Source organism: Eucyclogobius newberryi, unplaced genomic scaffold (genome assembly GCF_026437365.1).
Source record: "Eucyclogobius newberryi isolate DKJ021-1_F unplaced genomic scaffold, fEucNew1.0.hap1 SCAF_11, whole genome shotgun sequence".
NCBI classification, from domain to species: Eukaryota; Metazoa; Chordata; class Actinopteri; order Gobiiformes; family Gobiidae; genus Eucyclogobius; species Eucyclogobius newberryi.
In genome coordinates this window covers 27,749,826-27,775,843 of record NW_027315735.1, presented here as the reverse complement: position 1 = coordinate 27,775,843, position 26,018 = coordinate 27,749,826, and the positions used below count along the sequence as shown (strand labels likewise).

The window sequence follows — 26,018 nt, the reverse complement described above, 5'->3', positions numbered from 1 at the left end:
AACAATCCAGACAAGCGAGGAACATCTCCATGGAGACGAACAGGCTGCTGAAGCCCTTAAACAAACTGATTAAATGCAGGGTGACACGGTATGTTAAGGCCATGGCATTAAATTGAAAGGAAAATACACATTGGCGGCTGCATTTTGAATTGTTTATTGGAATGACCACATCAAGCAGCTTTTTTGACTGTCAAAATGTGTGAATTTCATGTTTTTCAGGCGCTATTTCTAAGAACAACTCACGAAAACCCAGATTTGCAGTGAATTATACCAGTTTGTGCCACTAGATGGAGTTTCTGATGTAGGTGCAGCAAGAGTGGTGCAGGGACCATCTCATTTTAACACAAAAAAAAACTACACTTTAAAAAATCTACACTCAATAAAGCATGATCTCAATTCTCAATAAACTGTTCACTGTGAATCGAGCCTTTGGTTAAAGCTTTATTTAGGCTAATTAAAGTCTAGTTTGCGATAAAGTGGTGGCCATTTTTTCAGTTTCAACAATTATGGTTGATTGAATCGTGCAGTAATGTTCATATTGACGTATATTACCTCTGAAATCAAACTTACTTGTCACCTAAACTGATTTGCTTGAGGGAAGTTACACACGACCCTCATTGTACAGTAAGAGACACATTCAGCATCATTTAGCATTTCGGTCGTTGGACATCTCCGCCGTTCGTTCCGGGGCAAAGCCGGTGCTCTTTTGCCGGCGGCGCGCGCACACGAGCCGCACGATGACGACCGTAATGATACAATGTGCGCTGAGTGCCATCGCCGCCGCTGACTGAGCCTCACGTAACCCGCTGTGAGCCCGGCGCCGCGGAGCCGCGAAGGGGGCGGCTCGCAAAAACGCGCCCACGCACATGCGCCGCAGCCCTTAGTCACTCCAGTGCGCGCAGGAAAACACACGGGGAATATAAGTACTGCGATATGTGAGCCACAATCCTGACTCCGAAGCACACGCCAGAGATAGGAAATGTGGTTGCTAAGCTGTTAAGGACATGCGTGAATGTGTCAGTGCAAAAGAGATAAGCTCATTATAATAAAATATATAGCAATTTACTCAATGATTCTTAGGGAAATGTTGTTTTTTCTTTGTTGTTGAACTATTATGATGTCATATATTTTGTGTTTTTCAATGTTCAAAGCAAAGTACATACACACAATTCTATATTTAACAGGGAAGCAGTACATTTACTTTACGTAATGATTCAACTTCTAAATTATAAGTTGAATCATGCGTAAATGCGTAAATTTACTGGTAGAAATGATGATGAAATTGTGTACAAATATATTTGCTGGTTTTAATAAGCGACAGAGAGGAGGGCTGAAACAGGGACACACATAACAACACGCAAAATAGTGCAGTTTCAGAGACACAAGCAGAAATGTGCATCTTAACGGTTGCCGTGGTAACACACTTGGCGGTGGAAACACTGCAGCTGAGATTTTAGTCATCACTCTCTCTCTCTCTCTCTCTCTCTCTCTCTCTCTCCCCACCTCTTGCTCTTCTATCGTTTCTCTTCTGTCGTTCTCCCTTTCTCCGTCCCTCTTTCTTTTCTCTCCTCCTTTCTCTCCTCTCATCTGTTTTTCAACTCTCATTGCCTCTCTCTTTTCTCCCTCTCCTTTTCTTTCCGTCTTTCCTCCAGTCTCTCTCTCAGTCACACATCCTCCCCTATCTTTTTTTCTCTCTCTCCTCCTCTCTACCTCTACACCACTGCCTTTCAATCGCTCTCTCTTTCTCAACCCTGCGTTCCTTCCCTCTTTCTCTCTCTCTCTCTCCCTCCCTCTACATCTCTCCTCCAGTCTTTCTGTCTCTGTATTTCTCACCGCGCTCTCAATATCTTCCTTCCTCTATTTAACCCTCCATCCTTCCTCATCTGTCTTTTGCTCTCTCTCTCTTTATCACCCCTCTCACATTCTCACTCTTAATTCTCTCTCTCCTCTTTTCTCTCTCTCTCTCTCTCTCTCTCTCTCTCTCTCCCTCTCTCCTCATCTCTCAGTCCCTCTACGTCTCTCCTCCAGTCGTTAACCCTTTACTTAAGTCTCTCTCTCCTTCCCCCCTTTATATTTCTCTGCTCTCTATTTCTACCTCCATATATTGTATATTTTTCCCTCACTTTGCATCACAAATTTCTTATTCCATCACTTATTTCTCTCCTCCTTCCTCCCTTTCTCCCTACATCTATCCTCGTCTTTCGCTCTCTGTATTTTCCTCTCACCAACCCCACTCTGTTTCTCTCCCTCCACATCTATCCTTCTCTCTCTCTCTCTCTCTCTCTCTCTCTCTCTCTCTCTCTCTCTCTCTCTCTCTCTCTCTCTCTCTCTCTCTCTCTCTCTCTCTCTCTCTCTCTCTCTCTCTCTCTCTCTCTCTCTCTCTCTCTCTCTCTCTCTCTCTCTCTCTCTCTCTCTCTCTCTCTCTCTCTCTCTCTCTCTCTCTCTCTCTCTCTCTCTCTCTCTCTCTCTCTCTCTCTCTCTCTCTCTTCCTCAGGGTCTCACCCCCTCTCTCTCTGTCCTACCTTCCATCTCTCCTCATGTCTTTCTCTCTCCCGTTTTATCGTTCTCTCCCAACCCATTTCCTCCTCCCCTTCTCTCTCTCTCTCTGTGTCCATCTCCTCCTCCCCTTCTCTCTCTCCTCGTTTTTCCTCTGTCTTTCTCTCTCTCTTTGTCCATCTCCTCCCCTTCTCTCTCTCCTCATCTCTCCTCTGTCTTTCTCTCTCTCTCTCTGTGTCCATCTCCTCCTCCCCTTCTCTCTCTCCTCATTTTTCCTGTCTTTCTCTCTCTCTTTGTCCATCTCCTCCTCCCCTTCTCTCTCTCCTCATTTTTCCTGTCTTTCTCTCTCTCTTTGTCCATCTCCTCCTCCCCCTTCTCTCTCTCCTCATTTTTCCTCTGTCTTACTCTCTCTTGTTGTCCATCTCCATCCCCTCCTCTCTCCTAGCCTAGCCATTTTACTTTCTCCCTCTTTCCGCCTTCTTTTGCACACCGTCTCTTTTTCTCCCTCCTCCCTCCTCTCCATCTCCCCCCTCTGTCTTTCCTCTCTCTCCCTTTCAGTGCGTTTGTGCGTCTATAAGGCAGGGACCCCTATAGTAGCATGGATTTGTCATTACTGTGGGGAAGGCACTCATTAGACCCCTTTTAGCGGACACGCTGCAGACACACGAGCCGGAAATAAGACAGAGAATCAGAGAAGGCTTTGTCGGGAGTAACAGGTACAACTGAGCGAGCAAAAATAACTGCAGAGAGAAGAGCGAGAAAGCAACACATTAGTTACATAATTAGACAACTAGTCACAAAATCTCTCACCCAAATCAGACTAACCATTAAGGATATGGCTTCGCTTTCCTTTGTGAAGCCCCATCTACATCTACGTATCAGGAATCTGGTTGTTATAACACAAAATCTACAAATAAAAATGACATTAGACTGATGTTTGGCAACTGTGACAAAACCTTGATGCTTTCCAAATGTAAAGCATTATTATAATTACTTTCAATTGTCATTTACTATGTTTAAGACACTAAGATGCGTTCACATTCATTCTCAAACCACGGCAAAATTGGCACTAAACTGGGACTAAGCCAAGCACTAAATCAGGACTAGAATAGATCCGAACTAAGTCTATGTCAGGAATAACCAGGACTCAAACCAGGATCAAACCAAAAAGAGTGAATGCATCCTAAAGGGGATCAAATGGGTCAAATAAAGGCCAGTTCATACTCAATGTTTGTAGTAAACAGCTCAGTGCGTTCCAGGCAAAGTTAGCTTTCATATATACTACCAACAGTTTCTAAAGTCAAGGCTGTGTCACGTAGAATAACCACAAGAGGGGGCTCTTGCAAAGTCAGCAAGTCACAATGGACCAAAACGGGAGAAAATGAGCAAGAAGAAAACAAACATGGAGGCGAAAAACAAACATGAGGGCACCCACAGCAGTTTTAAGATCACATTTGTTGGAAAATAGCAACAAAACAAAAAAAATTGGGTCCTTGGAGCACGAGCTCCAAGGACCCAATGACGGACAGAACAAGACAGAACAACGCCTAGAACCCTCCAGACGTATACATACGCTTTTAGAGCATAAACAAGCCTTTAGGAGGACAATAGCCTTGTTTCTATTCTATATGCACTAATGACTATTTAATGACGACTATGATATGTGCACAACCTGCCACTAACAATTACCCCTTTCCTGTGTGATCAAACAAGCTCGTGTTTAGCCTCAAGTACAGGTAGATTTCCCATGAGGCCGTGCACAGACAACGCCGCCATCACCATCTTACTCATCTCATCTTTGATCGCATCTAAAGCCTGCGATAATGCAAACATATGTGAGCCTACGTGCGCCATGTTTTAAATGCAGATTTGACAGGCGTCTCGTGGGATCCGGTGTCTTTGTCCGCTCCACTGTGGGACATCCCAAAAAGGCGCAGCGTTCGAGCATGTGCGCGCCTCTCTCACATTCTGTTTGTGGCCCTGCGTGCATGTATGATCAAACGTCGCCTTCATGTGATTTGGGGATAAATAAAACATTGCTGTTGCTGTGAACTAGACTGAACCATCTCCTATGAATAAATCATTTATCCACGTCTTCCTTCTCCCAAGTCTTTTCCAGCGCTGACAGCCGCTCACAGATGTATTATTACGTAACTTGCGGTGGTGTAGTGTGATCCAATTGCAAAGTAATTAATGCACACGATGGCAACAATGGAGAAGAGACATTGATTTGTGAATGTGGTTCGATAACTTCCTTGATCAGAGAACTTCTGAGGCTCTTGTTACTTTTGATCAGAGATTTACCACACAAGCCTGGGCAATTCTCCCATAAATAATGCACAACATATAATATGGGATTTCCTAGTACAAGTAAATGTGATAAAACAGAAATGTATTTTGGTTTGTTCAGCTGTAGCATATTCAGGAAATGTAATACTTCACAATTGGTGAAGGCTGAAAAAAAGTCTAAAGTTGAAATGGTAGTAATAATAACATGAATAACAAAAATATCAGACTATAATAATTTAATAATAAAGATGTTATTTTGTTTGCTTAGGTGAGTATATCCAGTCAGTGTTGCTAATCTTTGCGGAGCTATCAATGGGTCTGTCCACAGTGTTTTCTCCAAAGACATATCATTGTCAAATTTCTTTAAAACGAATGAAAATCCATTGCTAAAATGGCTCAAACCAAAGACTGTCCAAGTACTCATCAGATATTAACTTTAAATGATCAAAGCTAGATATACATGACAACACAAAAAAGTATTGCAGATTATTCACAGCTTCTGTTTGACTTGTGCCTGGAACTTTAACAGACTTTTACATAGATTTAATTGACAACAGAACAACTATCACGATGTCCAACAAGCTATTTGTAGAAAAAAATCAAATCAAATAAATAAATAAAATCGTTACATTGTTGTATGTAAGATTTCTGGTAGAGGGTCCACCACCCGCTTGTCTCCATGGAGATGTTACTGCTTTGTCTATAAGAGAAAGGCCACCTCGCTCACAGTCAGAATGCATGTTTTTCAAAGTTTTAGCAAGAAAAACACTTTGATTACATGTAAAATATATTGTTTTAATGCTGTGGGACATTCCAAGCAAAGCAATAACCTCTCCATGGAAACAAAATTGACGGCAGACCCCTCCTAACAGCAAAGTTACACATCACACCTTTGATTATGAAGACTTTTTGAGCTCTGATTCAATATCGGCCTGCTGATTCTGCCATTATCTTTGCTCGAGATCATTCCTATTACATTATCTTTGAGGTGATTACATAAACATCCTTTCAGATAGCGCACAAAAATAATTAGCAAACCATTAGCAAAAGTGGCTGCCGGGGCCTCGCAGTCATAAAGGTGTATCCATATCAGATTTGGGATGTTGTTATGTTGGTGCGACGGCTCGGGGCGCACAGATGTGTGACTGCGCCCGGGGGAGCGCTACGTCCCGATGCTACAGTTGGGAAGGGAAGCGGAGTTTGTCGTAACACCTTCCAGATGGGACGGTGTGCGGGTGAAACGCATCCTCCGTGATACATCCACACAGGGAGCGGCGGGGAGAGCGGATGTTCTCACCGCAGGGCCATTGGGTGCCAGTCGGGCGCCCCCGGGCAGTTTTAGCCACCTGCTCAAACGATACGATGATTCACACTCCTGAGCAGGTACACGTAACGGAAGAGTTTACAGGCAGCAGAGTTTACAGGCAGCAGAGTTTACAGGCAGCAGAGTTTACAGGCAGCAGAGTTTACAGGCGGCGGCGTCAGGCGGCTTTAGCCCGAGGAGGGTCAGGACTCAGGACAGGGTCAGGACAGGGTAAAACTAGATCTCCACTTGAAAGAGCATGTACTGCGGCGTGATGTGAAAAGACAAATTTCATTTTCTGGTGGAATTGGACACAGACATTACGATTGAAGTGAGCAGCCGGATCATCATGTCATACGCTTGAAGTATAGAGTTAATAACATTTTTAAATAAGATCAACTGTTGAGCAGCGTTTTGTGTTTTGCCTTAAGAGCGGTTTACACTGCGAAAAATTGTGAACCTTTAACTTGTATGTATTGGCTATATTGTATTGTTTTCTTTATAGTAATCTTTAAGCAAATTCATCTTTTTAGCTTGATTGTTTCTTAGTGTCAAAGTGTTTCTTAGTACCATTAATGTTTTGTAACTCATTGTGTGCTTATGTGGTTGTTTACTACACATTCTGAGCTTTTTGCACATGTTTTCCATAATAGCAAATAAACAAATTAAACTAAACAGTGCAAAATAATAAAACATAAAGAAAATACTGGAAATATACTCTGACCATGTGCTGTCTAGTTTGTTATAGAACAAGAAAGACACATTCAAATCAAAATACAACCAAATAAGCCAACAAAAACATCTTTATAAATTAGATTTTAAAAGAAAAGACAGTAGATAAACACTTTTCGACCCCAATTTGAGCCGAGAGCTGAACATTATTAGAGTGGACGCCTGTCTCACATCTTCAGCAAAACTGTTCCAGGTTTTAAATTCATAAAACTGAAATGCTGAATTACAATAATCAGTCTTGTCTCTGGGCACCAATCACTGACAGAAAGGCAAATGAATAATGCTTGATGAATCCTTACACTGTTGAATACGTTTGCAGCAAAAACTGGCAAGGCATCGGTCAATCACAGGCATTTTTGTTAGACACGTAGTTTTGTCTACACAGGCCGACTTCAGAACTGAACCACAAATGTGCTATTATAAATCTACAACTAAATCATTCAACCAAACCAAATAATTTGACACACGTCTGTGGTCACGGCTTTTCAAATAACACAATGAATGTCACCGTCTCAAAGCAATCTAAAGTGTAAACGTTATAATTCCAGCAGCTTCCAGCAGCTTTTCGGTCTCTTTCAGTGTGAATGAAACCATGAACAGGCACAAAAACCACACTGTAAACATGTATTTATCCGTCTTGGGTCTATTATCTCCTGTTGTGACCACATCTGCGAGCAAGGACCATTTGAAAAAGCTTTCTGTGGTGGTATTGTGTTCAAGGACACACTGACATTGGGAAAACACACCGTTTCCAATGGTCTAGTTCGGCTCGCTCTCACATTACCATACGGTCACAGAAGGATCCTGGGGGGATTAAATATTTATCCAAATAGTACAGTATACATGCAAATGCTACTTAAATGACAACAGTGTGGCAAAAACAGAATCAGTTAAAGTGTTAATCAGTGTTAATCTCTATTTAGAGACAACCCTTTTTATAGGATGAAAACAGAAAGGTTTAATTACAGCTCTTTAGCAACAATATCTTCCAATTAAATAATACATTATAACTGCCGTTCTCACATAGGTTCACATTGCTTGCTAATAGACACACAAACTGCACTCACTGGTCTCATTCTTTAAAGCTTTTAAAGGCTTGCAAATAGCTGTAAAGGTTTTCTAATTGGTGCAAAATGTAATGCGTTAAATGGACACAAAGAACATTTTCAGCTGAAGGGTCCAAAACCGAGATGTTATGATTTTGCCTGTGATGCTTTGCAAAATGGCATCTCTATGGAGACAAGCCGGTAACGCCACCAAACAAGTCTTTTTTCCTTTTCTTTTGGCAATAAAGACGCTTGGAAATTGAATAAATGAAGGACAGATAAGGTTGTGATAATAATAACAGGCAGGTGATGGACCTTCCACCAAAAAACTTAGTTCACGCTTTAAACCACAAATTATAAGATACAATAAGAGAACCTACAATGGGGAAATTCCAATGTTCCAACACACAGTTCAAGAACAGCAGGAGAACAGAAACAAATGATCTCACAATGCTAAAATATGTACAATAAACGTGCTATATTACAGATCAGAACTAACCCAGTTTAAAACGTAACTTTTACGTAAATGCAAACATTGTTTTTGACCTCTCCTCTAGTGTAACTGAGATGGAGGAGATGCCGCGCCTGAACACAATTTGATCTTCTCATTCGGGTTTAAGCTGTACGAATCCGACAAAGACCACACGGTAGTAAAAGAGAAATAGAGCCACTTCGACAGGCTACATCGAAAGAGCCAGTGCCCGATCCGTTATTGAATGATTTTGAGCGCCGGGCTGAGAAATTGCTGTTGTGGCTGGCAGGGTGTGAGTGACAGAGCCGATTTATTTCAGTCTACAATCATGTACAAGCGCTGAGCAGAGGAGACAACTCCGAGGAGGCCATGTAGTTCACACACCATTCACGAATCGACGCTCACCTTCAAACACACACACGCACACGCACACGCACACACACACACACACGCCAACACGCACAAACTGAGACTGAGCCAGGACCTCCCACCCAGCAGGCATCACTGAAAACACAATCCACAAGGTCAAAGAAGATAAGAGCCACAGCTGGAAATGTAACATGCCATATTCTTCTGATGCAAAGTCAAACAGGGAGCGAGACGGCTTTGGAGATGGATGTCTTTCACAATAATGACAAGTAAAATGACTGGGTTAGAATGTATTGTAGTGTAGATCCATATCACAGGTGTTGGAAATATGACAAAAACGTCTATCAAGAGTCTTAAAATATCACCATTTTTTAGACAAACTTTATGTTCTCTGTTTTTTTTGTATATTTACCAAATTATTTCCGATATACATTTTTTTAACAGTGATAATACAAAAAAAAGAGTCACCTTTTCTTCCTCCGCTGCTCCGAACCCGATGCTTTTATCGACACAGAAATGTCCGCGGAGCTCTCGATTAAAAACAAACCAGCTGATCATTTGGGAATTGGAAATGGCTGAATATCTTGATTACATTTTGATTAACTGCACAGGAGCTGTACTTCCTCATGTGCAGAGGCAATAATCCAAAAATGGACCACAATGAGGCGTGAAATTGATTAAGGCCACGATCCTGATTCTTGTAGACATAATAAGTGACTAAATCGATCTGCTTCTTCGGAGAGTTTGTGCATCGTTGTGATTGGTTAAAGCTCCACGTGTAAAAAATAGACTGAAACATTTAATTCATTAAAGACAATCTCTCCACAGACCTGAACTATTACTACTTGTAACTATAGGGAAGTGTCTAATCTCCATGGAGACGTACAAGTGCCGTGCCATGAATCTTACGCAGTGCTGCTTAGTTGTATGAACACCTTTACATGAATAAAGCATAGATAGATCTAGATAAATATATAAAACTACAAATGGATGGATAAATACAGTGCACCTTTAAATCCTTATAACATCCCTTCATGGAAAATTGTCATATGACCTTTGGACTTGTGTCATTATGTCGAACACTTCTGATCTTATTGCCATTTTGTTGGTCTCTATAGCACCTCATTAACCAACACGAGCTCTCACACCCATGACTTGTTTTTAATTCCACTTTTAATGGGCACTGACACGGCAGACAACGCATTTAACCATCACATTTTCTGTTCCCGTTCAATGTTTTAGGCTAAACTTTCTGCTTTCAAGTCAATACCATCGTTGGTCATAATGTTATGGCTGATCACTCTGCATTAAAAAACAGCAAAAATGTATGAAAATGAAACAAAAACAGAACCCAGACATAAATAATATGTGGGAAGTATTTGTTGAAAAAGGAAAAAGCAAAATACGACGTTTTCCTTGGGGCATTGCAACAGTTTCCAAAGTCAAAATGTCACAAATAAATCAAATCTATCTGCGCCTAAAACTTTTCTGCAAAGATGTGAAAAAGCCTGGAGGATGCGCAGCAGGATGGAGATAAAGAACATCAGTTTATTTGGTAGATTTTAACCTCGTGGCAAAGTTTAAACCCACTGCAATTGTGAGCGCATCAAATATGAGGCAACAAGTTTAAATATCGCATGAGATAAACAGCGGCCCACAAAAGAAAACCACAGGCAAGAGAAACAACAGACTGAGCTAAAACGCTGAACTTTAGAGATTTGACAGGAATGACGTATTGCAAACAATAAATGTATAAAGTTCACTCACAACCGTAAAGATACATTGGTCTAATGCAGAGGCGTGGACTCGAGTCAGACTTGAGACTTGGACCTGAAGGCCTGTGACTTGAAACGCATTTTGAAAACTTTGCAGTAGAGATAGATGTACTTTCTGTGTTTAAGTTTAAAGGAACAAACTCGAACATGCCCCACACACAAACAAAACAACACTTTTCTATACTCGAGACTTGCAAAACAATGACTTGACCCCAGCTCTGGTCTGAAACGTCGCTTAGGCAAAAGTCACTACAGTTTTCAGAAGCACGGCTGCCAATCTTTTATCACCTGCTCTAAATCCATTCAAAGACAATTCAATTTATTTTTGGAACGCCTGAAATCACAACAGCAGTTGCCTCGAAGGGCAATATGTCAATATGAGTAAAGAGTCTCGCTCAAATTTGCTCTGGTCCAAGTTAGGATTAATCTGTTGAGGGAGAACCACTGATAAAACGAATAATAATAATAATACAGTGTCAAAAAAGAAGTATCTAACCATGGCAAAGAAATGATACAGCCACAATTATGATCCACCTCTTAAAGAATATGATAATGCCAGTGATTTATGACTCTGACATTGCTGAAACCCAACTACAAAGCAGCCACGAGCCCGTCTTAATGGGCAACACGTATATTGGGATTGTTTTTAGGTCGCCATATGCGGCGCTTACACACCGGTAATCAAAGAGATTTACACATACAATTGCCTTCATAACGTCCCAACCTCGACATTAAATCTGCCTGACAGGCGGCGGAGGCACGGAGCATCTGTGGAGCTCCGGGATCCATTTGAGCCGGGGAATGCCACGTATGATAAATTTTCAAACAAACACAATGAGCAATAGGGTGGAGGAGAGCGAGCGGAAAGACTGATGCTGTACGGAAATAAATTGTTGGGAGAGGCTGGTGGACGGGGGCTTTAGCTCGGAGTCCACCTGTCTCCAGAGATAAACGCAGGGAGGGGCCACGGTGTATACGGGGCGCTTCTGACTGACAGCGCTGACATTTCCAAAGAGCACAGTAAACAAGGCCTCGCAAAGAATAAATAGCACCGGGAGCGAAATGTCCAACAAACTTACTGTATGTATTAACACATCACATCAGTGTTTGCATACATATGACGATTTATGAGCCGGAGCCCGTGTTCACGTGAAACATGACACTCAAGAAACGTCCACGCGGAGAGAGCTTTTTGTGAAGTCGTAAGTCTGCACGTGAAGAGTCGGATATGATAAAAACAAAGGGGCTGGTTTATACTTTGTTTCATAATGGGCAAAACGGGCAATGTTGACTACAAGCCACATAAAGCGGAAAGTCATGAAGCCTCGGATCAGTGGAGGGAATTCATCTCATATTACAACATTTTAATGGCGTTGCAGCAGAGGAAAAAGCAATACATTCTACCAAAACCACTATAAGACGACATGCAGCATAAAGAAAGTACTTTTATTGTGTTGAAAATGACATTCTATGGTCTAAAACAGAGCATTTCTTAATTATAATTGTGGTATCAATATATCGAGCCTATTTCTTTGTTTCCAATCACATTATTAGGCCTATATTTATTAGTCATTTATCAGAGTTAGTAGTATTTTTGATGGACTATTTGGCCCATTTTAAATATTTAGATCCCAGTTTTAAAACAACATCACTGTACAAACTATTGCATGTAGTGACCAACCTATGCTTTGGTCCAATCAGTTTTAAGACAAAATATATCCACAGAAAAACCAGTATCGACATAATAAAAACCAGTATCAAGATAATAATTCTAAGTGATTAGGTCTTCATAACAAGCTGAAACTTTGGACCAACAAAACTGTTCCCTTATCGTCATCAAGGCAGGGAAATGAACCCGCCCCACTTCTTATAAACACAACATAAACCACCTCCGTCACGCAAAGAGAGAATAACCTTCCTTTTTATTCGACCGTACGTGAGCAGATCTTTTTCCGATATGGTCAGACAGGGAAATTAAACCGGCTCCTGATTAAACCAGAGCGGCCCATCACTGTGCTTCTTTAACCTTTGTCTCTGATTAAAATGGTACGTACAAAAAGTAGCTGCCTACCTCATCGCCGAGACACTGTATTCTCACTTTCGCTGTGATTAAGGTGCACGGATGAGCACTTGGCAACCGACCACCTGCCGGGAAATGCCTCTGATTCGTCGTCTTCAACTATCCATAAAAAGCCACCACTGCAGAGACATATACATAATCATTCTGCTCTCCAAAAAAAAAGCCTGCATGCGTTTATTTTCTTCCTCCCTCAAAGCATGAATATGCCCAGCGTGCACGCTGAGGATAATGTGACGCATGTGCAAATGATAATAAATGCGGCACGGAACGCAAATGCTTTCGGGCTTTTTGCTGTCTGTCGCTGTAAGGGCGGCGTGTCCTTTTTTACGTCGCTCATCTTGATATCACACATTTTTAAGAGACGCGCCGCCTCCGTTTGTGTGCCAACTGGAGCATCTAGGTCACCCGAATCTTCAGGGGTATCATGTCCCCTTCAGGGCACGGTCGGGGAGGTGTGAGGAGAACACTGCTGGGTTGGTCCGCCAAGACTGGGTGAATTCCTTAAAGCGGCAGCGACGCAGGAAAATGCTGTCGTGTGAAGTTCGATGTGTCCTAAATATAAACAGGGATTTTTATGAGCTAAAATAACAACGTTTATTTTTAAACAGTGGCGGGTGTGTTTTTGGAGATTTTTCAGTGATTTAATAGTTATTTTATCGGGTAACTAGTTACTTTCACCAATCAACAACCACCAACTCAATTATATTTGGGGAGAAGTAACGGGTAACTATAACTAATTACTTTTTTTTTTTAAGAAACTGGCCCAACGCTGTTTATCATCTCCTGGTGAGTGGCTTCTGTGGGTAATAGGCTCGGAATCCTTTGGACGTTTATTCGATTAATCGGTCGATGGCGTCTCGTTCGACTGAAATGTTTGGTAGTCGAGTCATTATTTTATTGAGATTAAAATGTAAATGGGACGACAGCAAAAAGGAAACGAAATGGAGCGAATTGGATAAACGTTTTGGTGTGAATCATGAGTTTAATCCTATTTGTATATCTCTAACGTATGAATTCACCTGGTTTACGAGTACTTTTCTGTGTAAATAGTAGTTTTTGTATGAACTTCTGTGCAGTTGCAGGTTTTTTGAATGCACTTTGAGTTAGATACATAGAGAAACGTCATAGTTTTGATTGCCACGCCCCCTTTTTAGTTGACTAATCCATCGGCAGGACATTAGTCAACCAAGAATTTGTTTAATCGTCTACAGCCCTAGTGGATATTACGGCTCAAACAATTACACAAACATACAGCATCATAAGGATTCATATGGACCACAGCAGAAAGGAGAACACATTGTGAGTTAGCTGGAGTTTTGTGAGTGACTGAACCAGTTTAATCTGCCTTTTCACGTACAAAAATGCTATTTACCAGTACTTTTCTTAAACAAATGTATTATTTTGCGTGAGATACTAACCATTTTAAGTTTTTGCCAGCGCCACACCACTCCCTTCTCGTCAATTAATCACAGGGGACATCTTTAATCAACCAAGATTGTCCATAGTCGACTACAGCCCTAAAACCTACTGTCACATTTGTACCAGTAAGTCGTGTGAAGTGTCTTGCCCAAGGACACAATACGAACCTAAAGAGATTCATTCAAGGTTTGAACCAACAGCCTTAATTTCAATGTTGGCAACACTGTCCCTGTTGTGTGGCTCCTTGACAAACATTTACACCAACAAAGAAGTTGGTGCTTATCCAAAGACACATCAACCACATGAATAATGAAGCAGAATTAGAACTAACAAAGTGATATTTCCTTATGCTGTACTGTAAATACTAACATCACAGGAAACGTTTTAAAATAGACAATAAGCAATTCTAGCCAAAGACAAATAAACCTGTAAAAAAGAAAAGGAAAAAAAGTAGCATCAGCCCAAGGAACAATACGAAAACTTGTCATTTTACAACAAAGGATACGCTAAAAATGTAAATTGTATTGCCAAAGGTGACATCACTATAAAATCCCTGTCAACAGCTCTAAAAGCGCAATTTGCATGCATCTTTTTCATCCCGCAAAATAAAATACTCTCAACGCTTTCGACATTTGCATAAGCCCATGTGTGACTAAAGAGGCATCCGTGTGTAGTCATGGAAACACAAAAAAATATATGGCTTTGCAGTCAAACAGCGGGGATCTAGTCGTCGAAGCGTGACGACAGTTCCCTTTCGGTAAACTCTGCAGAGAAATCAATTATCACAGACGCGTTTTCAAGTCGCGATCGAAAAAATAACACCAGTCGCTACAATGGCCTTTATCTTTCACCGCGCGGTCTAGGTAGAGGATTGTAAATGTCAGGTGAGCACCCGTGGGTGTTGGGATCCCGTCTGAACATTATCGCCGTACACTGCATGGGTGCTAAATCTCTCTTGCTGATATTTGTGGCGCGGTAAATGTCACAAGACTGAAACTAAACTCACAAACTCACATGAAGTGGTAATTTCTTTAACCTTCGGGCGGCGATAAGAAGGGCTGACTTGGCACACTTGTGTTTTTCCTGCAACAACCTTTTAAACTAATAATTACTTTCATACCTGCAAGCCCAGCAAGTCCGCGACCATTTATAGCTGATTAGTTATTGATTATGTAAACAATGGGGCAGTTAGCAAGCATATTTAAAGAGGCGCCATTAACGGAAGAAGTGTAAATACAGAAATGACTTGGACTTTGTTTGTTCTGCTTCTGTCTGTTTTGTTCTGCCTGAGATCCAGAAAAAAAGTCTCCAATAATTTACGTAGATGTGAGTCTGGTCAGCGTTTTCATCTCGACTGAGCAAGAACGTGACTGACAGGTGGATTGGCCGATCAGAGCTGCATCACAAAACAAATATGGCTGCTTATGAGCTAAAGAATATAACAAGGGACTGAAAAACATTGTTGATTTGTGCACGCGGTTAATCTAAGGTGAGAAAAGTGTGATTTTATGATTTTGTGAATGATGTCAATGAGCCTCTCTGTTTTCACATGTGTCACTGAAATAGACACATCTGATTACACATTTCTGTTAGGGTTTGGCTCAGAAGGAATGGTGACCAGACTGATATCGATGTATAACAACAACAAGCTTAAATATTATTCTGGAGCTGTTTCTATTCTATTTCTAAGATCAGGTCTCTCCACGTTGCATCCGTGTATTATGTATGGCGCATATGGACCACCCGCCATCTCCATTACGCATGTTACTTAATGTTTAAACGACACAGCAATGGCACTTCGGCACATGACCCGTCTCCTCTGCTCACGGCACCGGCGATAACGCTGACATTACCTCCTCCTCGCCTCCTCCTGCCGGTCCCTCTGGAAAGCTCAGAACGTCGACCCCGGTGTCTCTAATTTCAGGCACTTAATGAGATTTTTAATTGGTGACCTTTGGAGAACGGCACAGCACACGAGAACACTCGAGGGGGGCCCCGAGCGCGGCACTCGATACTCGCAGCAGGGTCCTTCATAACGGAGCAGGAAGTGCGGAGCAGGTTACCGTGGTCTGATAGGTCCAGTTTTGATTGACAGCTTCGGAAAAGTCAGATTTACCATCAAAAACATCATAGCAAGAAGTTTATCGTTTCTTTGTTATATCACAACAAACAGATAACACACTCTAATCAATTCTCAACTCACTCTTTGCATTTTCATCAAACGTTTATGATGATGATCGACATAAGACTGCAAAGAATGGTCGAAAGGTTTTCAAAGGTCGTCATCAGTGGTCTCATTTATAAAGCGTGCAAACAAAAATGACAGTAAAAGTCAGGTAAACGTGCACTCCTGGAATTGTATATATGACTGGAATGAGTCGGTGTGACCCTTCATTCGTCCAGTCATGGTTCGTGGTCGATATGTGTTCAAAAGTTAGTCATCGGTGGTCTCATTTATAAAGCGTGCGTACAAAAATGACAGTAAAAGTCAGGTAAACGTGCACTATGTAACTTCTCTGGTGGCGGTTTGTCTCCTGGAATTGTATATTTGACTGGAATGAGTCGGTGTGACCCTTCATTCGTCCAGTCATGGTTCATGGTCGATACGTGTTCAAAAGTTAGTCATCAGTGGTCTCATTTATAAAGCTTGCGTGCGTACAAAAATGACAACAACAAAAAGAAAACTTGAAAATGTGCGGTTCAGTCCCAAAACTCTGAACTTTGCACGTGTGGACTGTCAAATACGAGCCAGAAGGTGATCTGAGCGGAGTAGGAAAGATTCTCATTTAAGTTAACGCATATGAGGGAGTTTGTGCAAAGTTCTACCGATGCTGAAGTAATTTTCAATCTGAAGGTACTGGACTGAGAAGCTAGAATTTTCAATCCGACGGTATTGGACTGAGAAGCTAGAATGTATACTACCTTGACTAATCTGGCAATATGACTCAGGGTAATGTAAACTCTAGACGCTTCTCCACAGATCTGACCTGTAACTTGGCCTATTCGGGTCACCCACCTGTCGTTACGGAGATAGATACAGTACGTTTAATGCAACGTTCTTGGCAAAGCGACAACATGGAGACAAGCAGGTGGCAGACCCTCATCAAGAAAAGTTACATTGTGCACGTACATTTTTAAATTCCTTGTTTATTCGTGTCATATCTTGTTGCGGATTGGCACATTTTAGGATTTGCACGTTATGTCAATTGCCAATAAATCTAATCTAATCTTTAACGCTGCACAACATCATCTGATTATCACGTTAAACAGCCGCTATAAACATTACAAGATAATCCGTTGCTCACAATAGTTTTCTTTGTGTTTCTTCCCTTTACATATCTGTGGACAACATGTAAAACTGAGATTACAACAAATTGCGAGACACAATTTTAGTCGCTTATAAGATTAATGAAGTATGGCCGCGCTAATCTCCAAGCAACAGGGCGTTTGTAATGGAATGGATAAGTGAGCTCAATACCCAATTGGTTAGCGGTAATAGCTTGTCAGTGCTCGCATGTCATCACTACGGACACTATGGGAACACGATACACTCCTTGTCCTACCAAGCTAAAACATCCATTTAGAGATAGCGTGCGTTTAATGTTGACGGCATAATGGTGAGACCGTTTTGCGTTTGAGTATTTTAACTTTCTGCGTTCAATGTTGGGCGGAGGGAGCAGTGTCTGTGCAAAACAAAGACACAAGTAGATATGAGACTAGGAACTACGATTTCATGGGAACAAACAGACTTTTTGGCTGACGAATACGCTTTAAATCTTGCACAGAAGATCACAGAAGATTCTTCGTGGTCTGAATATCGTCTCCTGCCATCTGGACGAGGGTACATGATGCCTCAAGTGAAGACCGAGAGACGCGCTTACATCCTTTTCCCCCCACACAGAATTCAGCGAATCAAACTGTAATCCCGGTGCATAGACTGTAGTTTAATGTCAGCGATCTGTCTTCTTCTGTGGCCACTCCCGTCTTCCTTTACCTTGTGCTCTTGTCATGTGCCAGACAAATGAATACATGAATTTAACTGAACTGGGACTGGTTGTTGTATTGTCAGTGGTCAAAGCAATATATGCTACAACAAGCTCCACACAAATCCTTTAAGTGTCTTCCCCAAGGTCACAGTTGTTTTTTCTTTTCTGGCAGCAAACATCAATCAATCATCAATAATTTTTCAACATGACAGCACAGTAAACAAAAGACTTTCTGTACCATTCATACTCTTATAATAAATGATGAAAACATAGGCTCGTACGGGAGTGGGAAGAAGTAAAACAGGTGTAAGCAGGAATTCATCGCAGTTAATAACAATAACACCTAAACAAACAAATCTTAAAGTGCATATGGCTGGTTGGACTACACATTTCACGAGAGATGATTATTTTGCAGATTTTACTGAAATTGTTGCCTATTTTTCCCCCAGTGTGACATTTTTGGTTTATAATTTTACTTCCTGGTCAGACATGAGCAGCAGATGCAACATAGGTAATAACTAATACCTCAACTGTATCAACGATCCAAATATATTACACATTAGCTATGATTTGACACATAAAAATACCTGATGACGCCTTTACTTTGTCAATGACAGTTTAAACTGCAAGAAAAATGTGACAAATTGTGTGTAAATGGCCTCCGCATTTTCAGTGATGTCGCTTTTTGATGACACAGCCAGAGGGATTCTGTTGTAGAACACTACTTCCTGTCATTTTCAACTATCATTTTCCCATTTTTCTTCACAAACAGCAACTCGACATGTGTAAAACTCTGAGAAATATTTACCGCAAGCCCTTTCCCACCAAACAAAGTCACAACTACAAAAACATGAGCACTTCAAATGAGTGACGACGACGCATTTCCTTACCGTGGCGAGATGTCGCACCCCTGCTGCATGAAGGCGCCCAGCGAGAACCAGAGCGAGTTAAAGATCCCAAACTCGTTGGTCTGCTCCTGACTCTGCTGGAGCATGTTTGACTGTTGCGCGGTGGGCGTCTGCTGCACCCCGTTGGACGCAGAGGGCTGGGTGGGGGTCTGCGGCTCGCCCCCCTCTTCGTAGTCCTCCGAATGCCACTCGTACGGACTGAAGCGGCTGACCAGGAACAGGACCACGCTGACGCCGATGTAGGCAAAGACGATGCACATCCAGATCTCGTACGCCAGCGGGTCCAGGAAGGAGAAGACGCCCGGTTTGGACTTGGTGGGCTTCTTGATCATGATGGAGATGCCCAGAGACATGAAGGGTTTGGAGAAGTCGATGACCTCCTCGCGGACAAGAGTGATGGTCAGAGGAGCTACGGCCACGTCTGCTTTCTAAGGGGGAAAAAGAGAAAATAGATAGTACACAATTTATATCTCGAAGAGTATCCCGACAACAATAGTCAGAGGATGTGACAATCCAACTGGAATGTATTGAAACAAGTCTTTAAATGTAGTAGTCGAGGTTTAATTAAACAACAAATGTGAAATGTTTGTAAAATGAATCACAAAAATATCAACTTTTTACAACTTTTTATGTATTTTAAATCATCTCTTTTCGCAATATTACATCTTGATATATTGCCCACTTCTAATCCTTCAGTAATCATTTTTGTTTCAAATATATTTTTCAAATGTAGTTAGAGGTCTGGCCTTTCACGTAGAATGGCTTGATTTGATTTGTCGTTGAAATGGAGTTCGACATAGGTCACGATGGATGGAACTCATGGTACTTTTACAAAACATGCATGCAAATCAAAATGGTCTTTGTAAAAAGAACACAGACACTTTGACAAATAACAAACATCGTGACATTACTTGTTTTTAAATTTTGTTATTTTCATTGTTATTTCATATTTTGAGAGCTTGAACGTCAATATGTTTTGTTTGTAGTCAAATGTTGAAAGTACATTGTGTGCTCAAATAAAATTTAACTTTAAGAATACAAATATTTTTTTTTTGCAACATTAAAGTACCTCTGACAGGTCGGACTTAACTAAAATTCAGTTAAGATAAATATAAAAATGTTTTTACAGAATTGTTAATTTTTTAGGTTTATAATTTCACTTCCTGTTCCTGGGCAAAAACTCATCTAATGTCACAGTTTTTTTTTATTTAACAAATAAAAATAAATGAGTGTGATTTTACTTTTTGAAATAATGATTAGAGTCATTTTTAGAGTCTTTGTGTAAATTCTGCATAAACTTTGCTTTGACTGGAATGAATGTCCCTAGTGTGATGTCACTTCCTGTCATTCGCCACAGATTTGTCAACGTTTTCTCCACAAATACCTCCTCGATTGGTATAAAACTATCATTCATACGTACAACAGGTACAAATACACCAAATAAAATCAAAATTAGAAAATCATAAAAACCTGTCACACACACTTTAAGTCCATAGTTTTTCTCAATACATTTTAGCAAAGCGGACAAAGTAGAAGCCAAAGCCTCACCCCGTAGACCAGCTCTCCCACCATGCCGTTCCACATCTTTGAGTCTGGATCCCGGGCCCCGTACTTCCCGTCGGACACGATCTTGAGTTTGTACTGGTACCCCACGTGTTTGGCGATCTCTGCTGCCAGCTCCACGATGTAACCTTCATATTTGTCATTCCCCGCCAGCTGCTCGTGGTTCTTCTTCAGCATCACATACGGAGACTCCTACGGGGAAAAAAGGGGCGGATATTGTTGCGTTTTCAATACAATACATATATTTTCATTGCAGTGTTTAGGAAATGGTGGTTCTGAAAATATTTGGTGGACAAAAGGTCTTTACTGAGGAAATCTTTTGTCTTGATTCAGTAAACACAAGTTCTCTACAAGTATAAAATAAAATCAACGTTGTTCAATAAGTGCAGAACAGCAAACTAAACCAAAACTCAACTCAGTCTAAAACTGGGACTTGTTAGAGTCCAGTTTAATTCTCATGTAGAATTGTGTCGGCCCTTTTAGTCCTGTTTTAGTTTTGGGTAATTTCCGCAAAGTTAAGTCCCAATTCTAATGTTTTAACGCACCCTTGGAGAACAAACGTCATCGACCACAGAACAAGGAATAATATAGTTTATATTAGCTTCATGACTCACAATCAAAATTTCAAGAAGGAATATCACTTGACGTTTCCTTACGGCAACAACATAACAAAACCTGACTGTCCTCACAATTATAATTGGCGGTGTGCGAAATTCGCTGAAGCAAAGATGATTACATAAAATTACCAGGTATTATTTTGTCTTTGTTCTGTGGCGGTATGGTGTGTAATTTAAACACAAAAGGTGATAAAGTGTGATCATTATGACAGCACTGTGGCGCATTGATAACATGGTGCAGCCTGGGAGGAAATGGAGGAATCAGACACTATTATTAGCGCTGCAGACGGAGAAGGAGCTTTGTGTGTTTCATCTCTGTGACCTCTGTTCAAATTCACCTGTTACGTCGCTCCTGCAGATGCTCCCGTGATCTGATTGGCTGCGCAGGGAAATGACAGCGCGCGTGACACCTGATGCGAAAGATGTGGATTTTTGGACAGGTAAATAATACATCTACAGCGAACTAAAGACCATATACGATTGGAAATACCTATAATATTAATATTTTTAAAGTAGAAGGAGTAATACCATGGTCTTTGTGGTAAATTGTACACATTTAAGAAAGTTTTGGAGAATTTTGGACATATATACTGTTCATTGGGGTTGGGGTACCTGACTTTTGTGCGTGTGTTCAACCAAAGAGTATAACAACTGGTATATTAGATTATGAATGAAGAACGCATTATGCTGTCAACAGGCTTTTCCATCCATACTATTTTGCAGTAATAAATAAGATGTTTTCCCTTTACTTGTGGAGAGGTGTTTTTGATCACAGAGTAGTAGTTGTAGTTTAAAAATATTTCTAATTTCAAGTAGTAGTGTAGGCTTATCAATACTGCTTTTAATAATTATCCAACATGTTTTTTTTCTGCTCGTCCAATCCTCAGGTTTTTGAGCTTTTAGCAATCTCGGAAATATTTTACAAAAGGTGCAATATGTAACATTTCTGGTTGAGGATCTGCCCCCACTCCCTGCTTGCATTATCTATCTCCAAGGGCAAGTTACAGGTCAGCTCTGTGGAGTGGCAAAAAATAGAACGTAGCTGAATGAATACAAGTTAGATTAGTTCAATGCTATACCATGTAATATTAACTGTATATATACGTTTTTGTTGTTGTTTCAGAGCCTCTTCCACCTCATTTGGAAGCACCTTTACCTCCACAGAAGTCCAGTCTCTTGAATTTTAGGCTTGGACTCGCCTTTAATCCCACAGGTTGTTATACAAATCTGTTTCCTCCTTCGACTTTGCCCCCTCCATATTTCATCTGAGTGTAACGACAGGGCTTCCCTCTTGGTGCCACAGTTATCTGACTCCTCTTGCTCTTTATGCTTGAGGTGAAGGTAATCATTTTTACACATGAAATCTCGGAGCCCACTGCTCGCGAAACAGCACCCGGGGGAGACTGCGCACCGAAAGGTTGGATGTGCAAAGCTCTGACAGATACTCACAATCACACACGATCCAGGCCCAATACACACAGCACAGAGACGGACTGAAGCGGCATAGACAGTAACACACTCGCGCTCATAAAGACAAGCCGAAGGTCTGCCAGGACAAGTCTCATTGACCTATAACTGCTCCAAGGGGATATGTCTGTCAGTCAGCCATCTTGAATACAAAGCACACACTCATGTCCCATAAATAACTGTCAAATACATATTGAAATGAAATGAAACAGGACTTTTTCAATGGCCAAATGCGCCATGTGACATTTCTGAACAAGTAAACTAAAAATGTTATTCTACGCTGACTGAAGCTAGATGTACCAGGTTGTACTTTGGTCAATTCCAGTTCGAAACTCAAATAAATGGTATCTAGTCTTGGCATGATAGTACATTAAAACTTTACGCACAACTCACAAGTCACTGATGGTGATAACTTGTATTGAATATCCCAGAAAGAAAACCCAAACAGAAAAGATTTACAGTCAACAAAGTCAAACAAGTCTGGCACTGGGACTTAAAAACGGTAGAGATTCTCGGAGCCATGTCACAGATGGAGAAAACATCGAGGAGATTCAGAACCTCGATCAGACTCAGTGTTTTTGACGGTTGAAAGGAAGAGAACTTTCTCATCAGGATTCATCAAACTAGTGTGAATGAAGCGACATGTATGTTTTAAAATATAAAAAAAAAGTTAATTTAGCATAATATGTGCCCTTCAGTATAAACTTAATACAATTTTGACCAAAAATGCATGCAAACTACTGGACCTATCCACATGAAACAAAAACTGGCACAAAATGACATCGCATTACGACGCGCCCATATGAAATTATGACAATCAAATCCTAGAAAGTGAACCCAACCTATTTAAAACCCACTTCACTTTGCTTTGAAAGTGTCCTTTGTAAGGCCTGTGATGGAAAAGATAAGATAAGATAAGATAATCCTTTATTGTCCCACATGGGGAAATTCCATTGGTGCAACGCAGGAAGATACAGAGGTAGATACAGAAGAAAAGAACAAATAACTTATAGGAAGTTTGAAAAACACTCTCAGTAGAAGATCTCTTATAAAAATCTCAGGATGTCCGCCGGGATAACGTGACGATCTCCGGGTAAGACGACTGTTCTCCGCAGTTTCATGAGTTCCTCCTTTGTGTAAACGCGGTACGGCGCCGGCCGGGGGGGGCGCAGGGGGGCCGGGGGGGCTCGGAGCCAGGGCACATCGCGATGACACGAAAACACTCAATCCAGCCGAACAAAGTCAAAACAAGTTGAATTAAAGCGATTCCAGTGCGTGTCCCGATCATTCATGAAGTTCCTCTTTTATACAAACGTGTACCGGCGGCATACTGTACGTCAGGACGGCCGGAGGGCGCGGGGGGGCCGGGGGCTAGCTCAGAGCTAGCGCACATCACGACGAAAACACTCAATAATCCAGCCGAACAAAGTCAAAAACAAGTTAAAATATAGCCGCAAGCGGCAATGATCGGCCCTCGCCACGCCGCCGCCACACCGCCGCCACGCCGCAAGAGGAGGGGGCGCTAACGCGCCCCAATTGTCCTTTTATCACGCCTACTGCTGAATCTGTGACGCTGTCACATGTTCTCCCCTTTGTTTTACCATCAAAAAGCAATTTTATTTTGAATTCTTGGCAAAATGTGCGGCTTTGCCGCACAGACACCGTGACTCTTTGAATGAAAATGTGGATAACTTTTGATGGTCCTGAAGATGAGTCTCACCAAATTTCAGGTTAATAGGGCTGACGCCCTGGGAGGAGTTTGTGAAAGTCTAAAGTGTAAACATGTTCTGGCCCCATTGGAATAACATGGGAGGTTTCGGTCATCGTTACGGCAACGCCATAACAATTATGACATGGGTCTCATTGACTTTTTTGATGGGGATGCTAAAATTGAGTTGTGTGTCAAATTTCATATAATTTCGCAAAACTAAACATTTAACCTCCATATAAAATCTGTAGGGGGCGCTGTGGCGCCAAATGAATTTATTTCACTTCAAGTAGGTTTAGGGCAAAGAGTTTAACAACTGATTCTAATTTGACGCAATTCGGACTTTATCTGCGCAAACGGCAGAAATTTTAAATATGGGAGATTTCTGAAATTTTAGTTACAGTTTGCGGCTTCGCCGCACAGAGACCGTGAGAGGTATCAATGTAATTTGGATAACTTTTGATGTCCCACTCCTCAGTAGCATTTTCACCAAATTTCAGCTTTTTAGGGCCAACGCCCTGGGAGGAGTTCGTAAAAGTACGACGTTTGGAAAGACTCCGAAGTCATGTTTAGCCATTTTTGAAGCAATATGGCCGACATTTGGTTCGGGGGACGGCGTTGCCGTAATAATATTTTTTACTTCTCTTGTCACCATCTACCTCTGCGCCAAATTTCATGATTCTACGATCAGATTTTTTTTGGGTCATTTCCCCTCTCTCAATGCATTTTTGGTACATTTGGTGGCGCTGACGCGCCAATTTTTTTTATTTTAGAAAAGGGAAATAGCCAGAATGTAGAGAGGCACGATTTTTAGAGGTGTGCAAATTTTTGTGACTTTTCGTCAATGTTCACTGGGTGAAAAATAGGGGGGTTGGTCCCGAGAAGAAGAAGAAAGAAAGAAAGAAAGAAAGAAAGAATAATATTCCGATGCGAAAACAATGTTTCCCATTTTTCAAATATCATAAACTATACATTTTCGGAAAGCGCTCGCGCTTTCCTACCTCATGGTGTGGGTCCCTGGTCACTGACGGGTACTTTCGATAATTTTGAGTGGGCTCCGCCCACTTTGTGTTTTTGGCCCTCTATACAGTAATAATGTTCAATTTTTGCATTACATGCTTATATGCACGGAACATGCAAGAGATGGGGAACGTATTCGTGAGCTACTTAGCGCAAATGAGTGCTTTATATGGGGATGACGACCGCTTCGCGGTCGTCATCCCAATGTAAAGTGCTCGTTTAGTGCGAACTTTTGCACGGGCTTCGCCCGTTTACAACGGTAATGTTCCATTTTCCTACAACTAATTAGTATGCACGGGGCGTGCATGAGTGGAGGAGTGCGTTAGTGAGTGTTTGGAAGTGGGCGAGCGCTTCGCGCTCGATTTCGTGCGCACTACGTGCGCACTTTCGCAGCCGTGCTTCGCACGGCCTTACGAGATTAATAGGCCTCTCGCCAGCTTGTGGCGCTCGGGCCTAATTAAAGCGATTCCAGCACGTGGGCCTATTGTACAAGTAAAGTAGAATTTTTTTTTTACAAAATACAAAAGATAAAGCACAATAAGTGTGAAAAAAGTGTGAGAAAAGAGCGGAGCGTTTACACCGGGCTGCCAGCTGGACCGGCGCCTTTGTGACGAAAACACGTCATGTCATGTCATTTAAATTCTATCCATGTTGTTTTTCTGTGTGCAGATTCTGATTAGTATTGTCCGGCGCCTCTGGATCAGCCAGTATCAGGCCATTTAATGCGTCAGAACGTTGATTGTGTGTCATGCCACCTCCGATTGAGGG

At 41.5% G+C, this 26,018-nt stretch overlaps 1 protein-coding gene across 4 annotated transcripts in view; it reads right to left on the bottom strand.

The window, feature by feature from the left end:
• gria1a (glutamate receptor, ionotropic, AMPA 1a) overlaps nt 1-26,018 on the bottom strand; it is a 128,615-nt gene that overhangs the window by 29,693 nt on the left and 72,904 nt on the right. For all 4 annotated transcript variants that reach the window (XM_072439811.1, XM_072439814.1, XM_072439812.1 and 1 more), the window contains exons 10-11: nt 20,424-20,630; nt 18,858-19,303 (exon numbers count right to left, since the gene is read on the bottom strand). In XM_072439811.1, the coding sequence (XP_072295912.1) occupies nt 18,858-19,303; nt 20,424-20,630 (653 nt within the window). The remainder of the gene's footprint in view (nt 1-18,857; nt 19,304-20,423; nt 20,631-26,018) is intronic.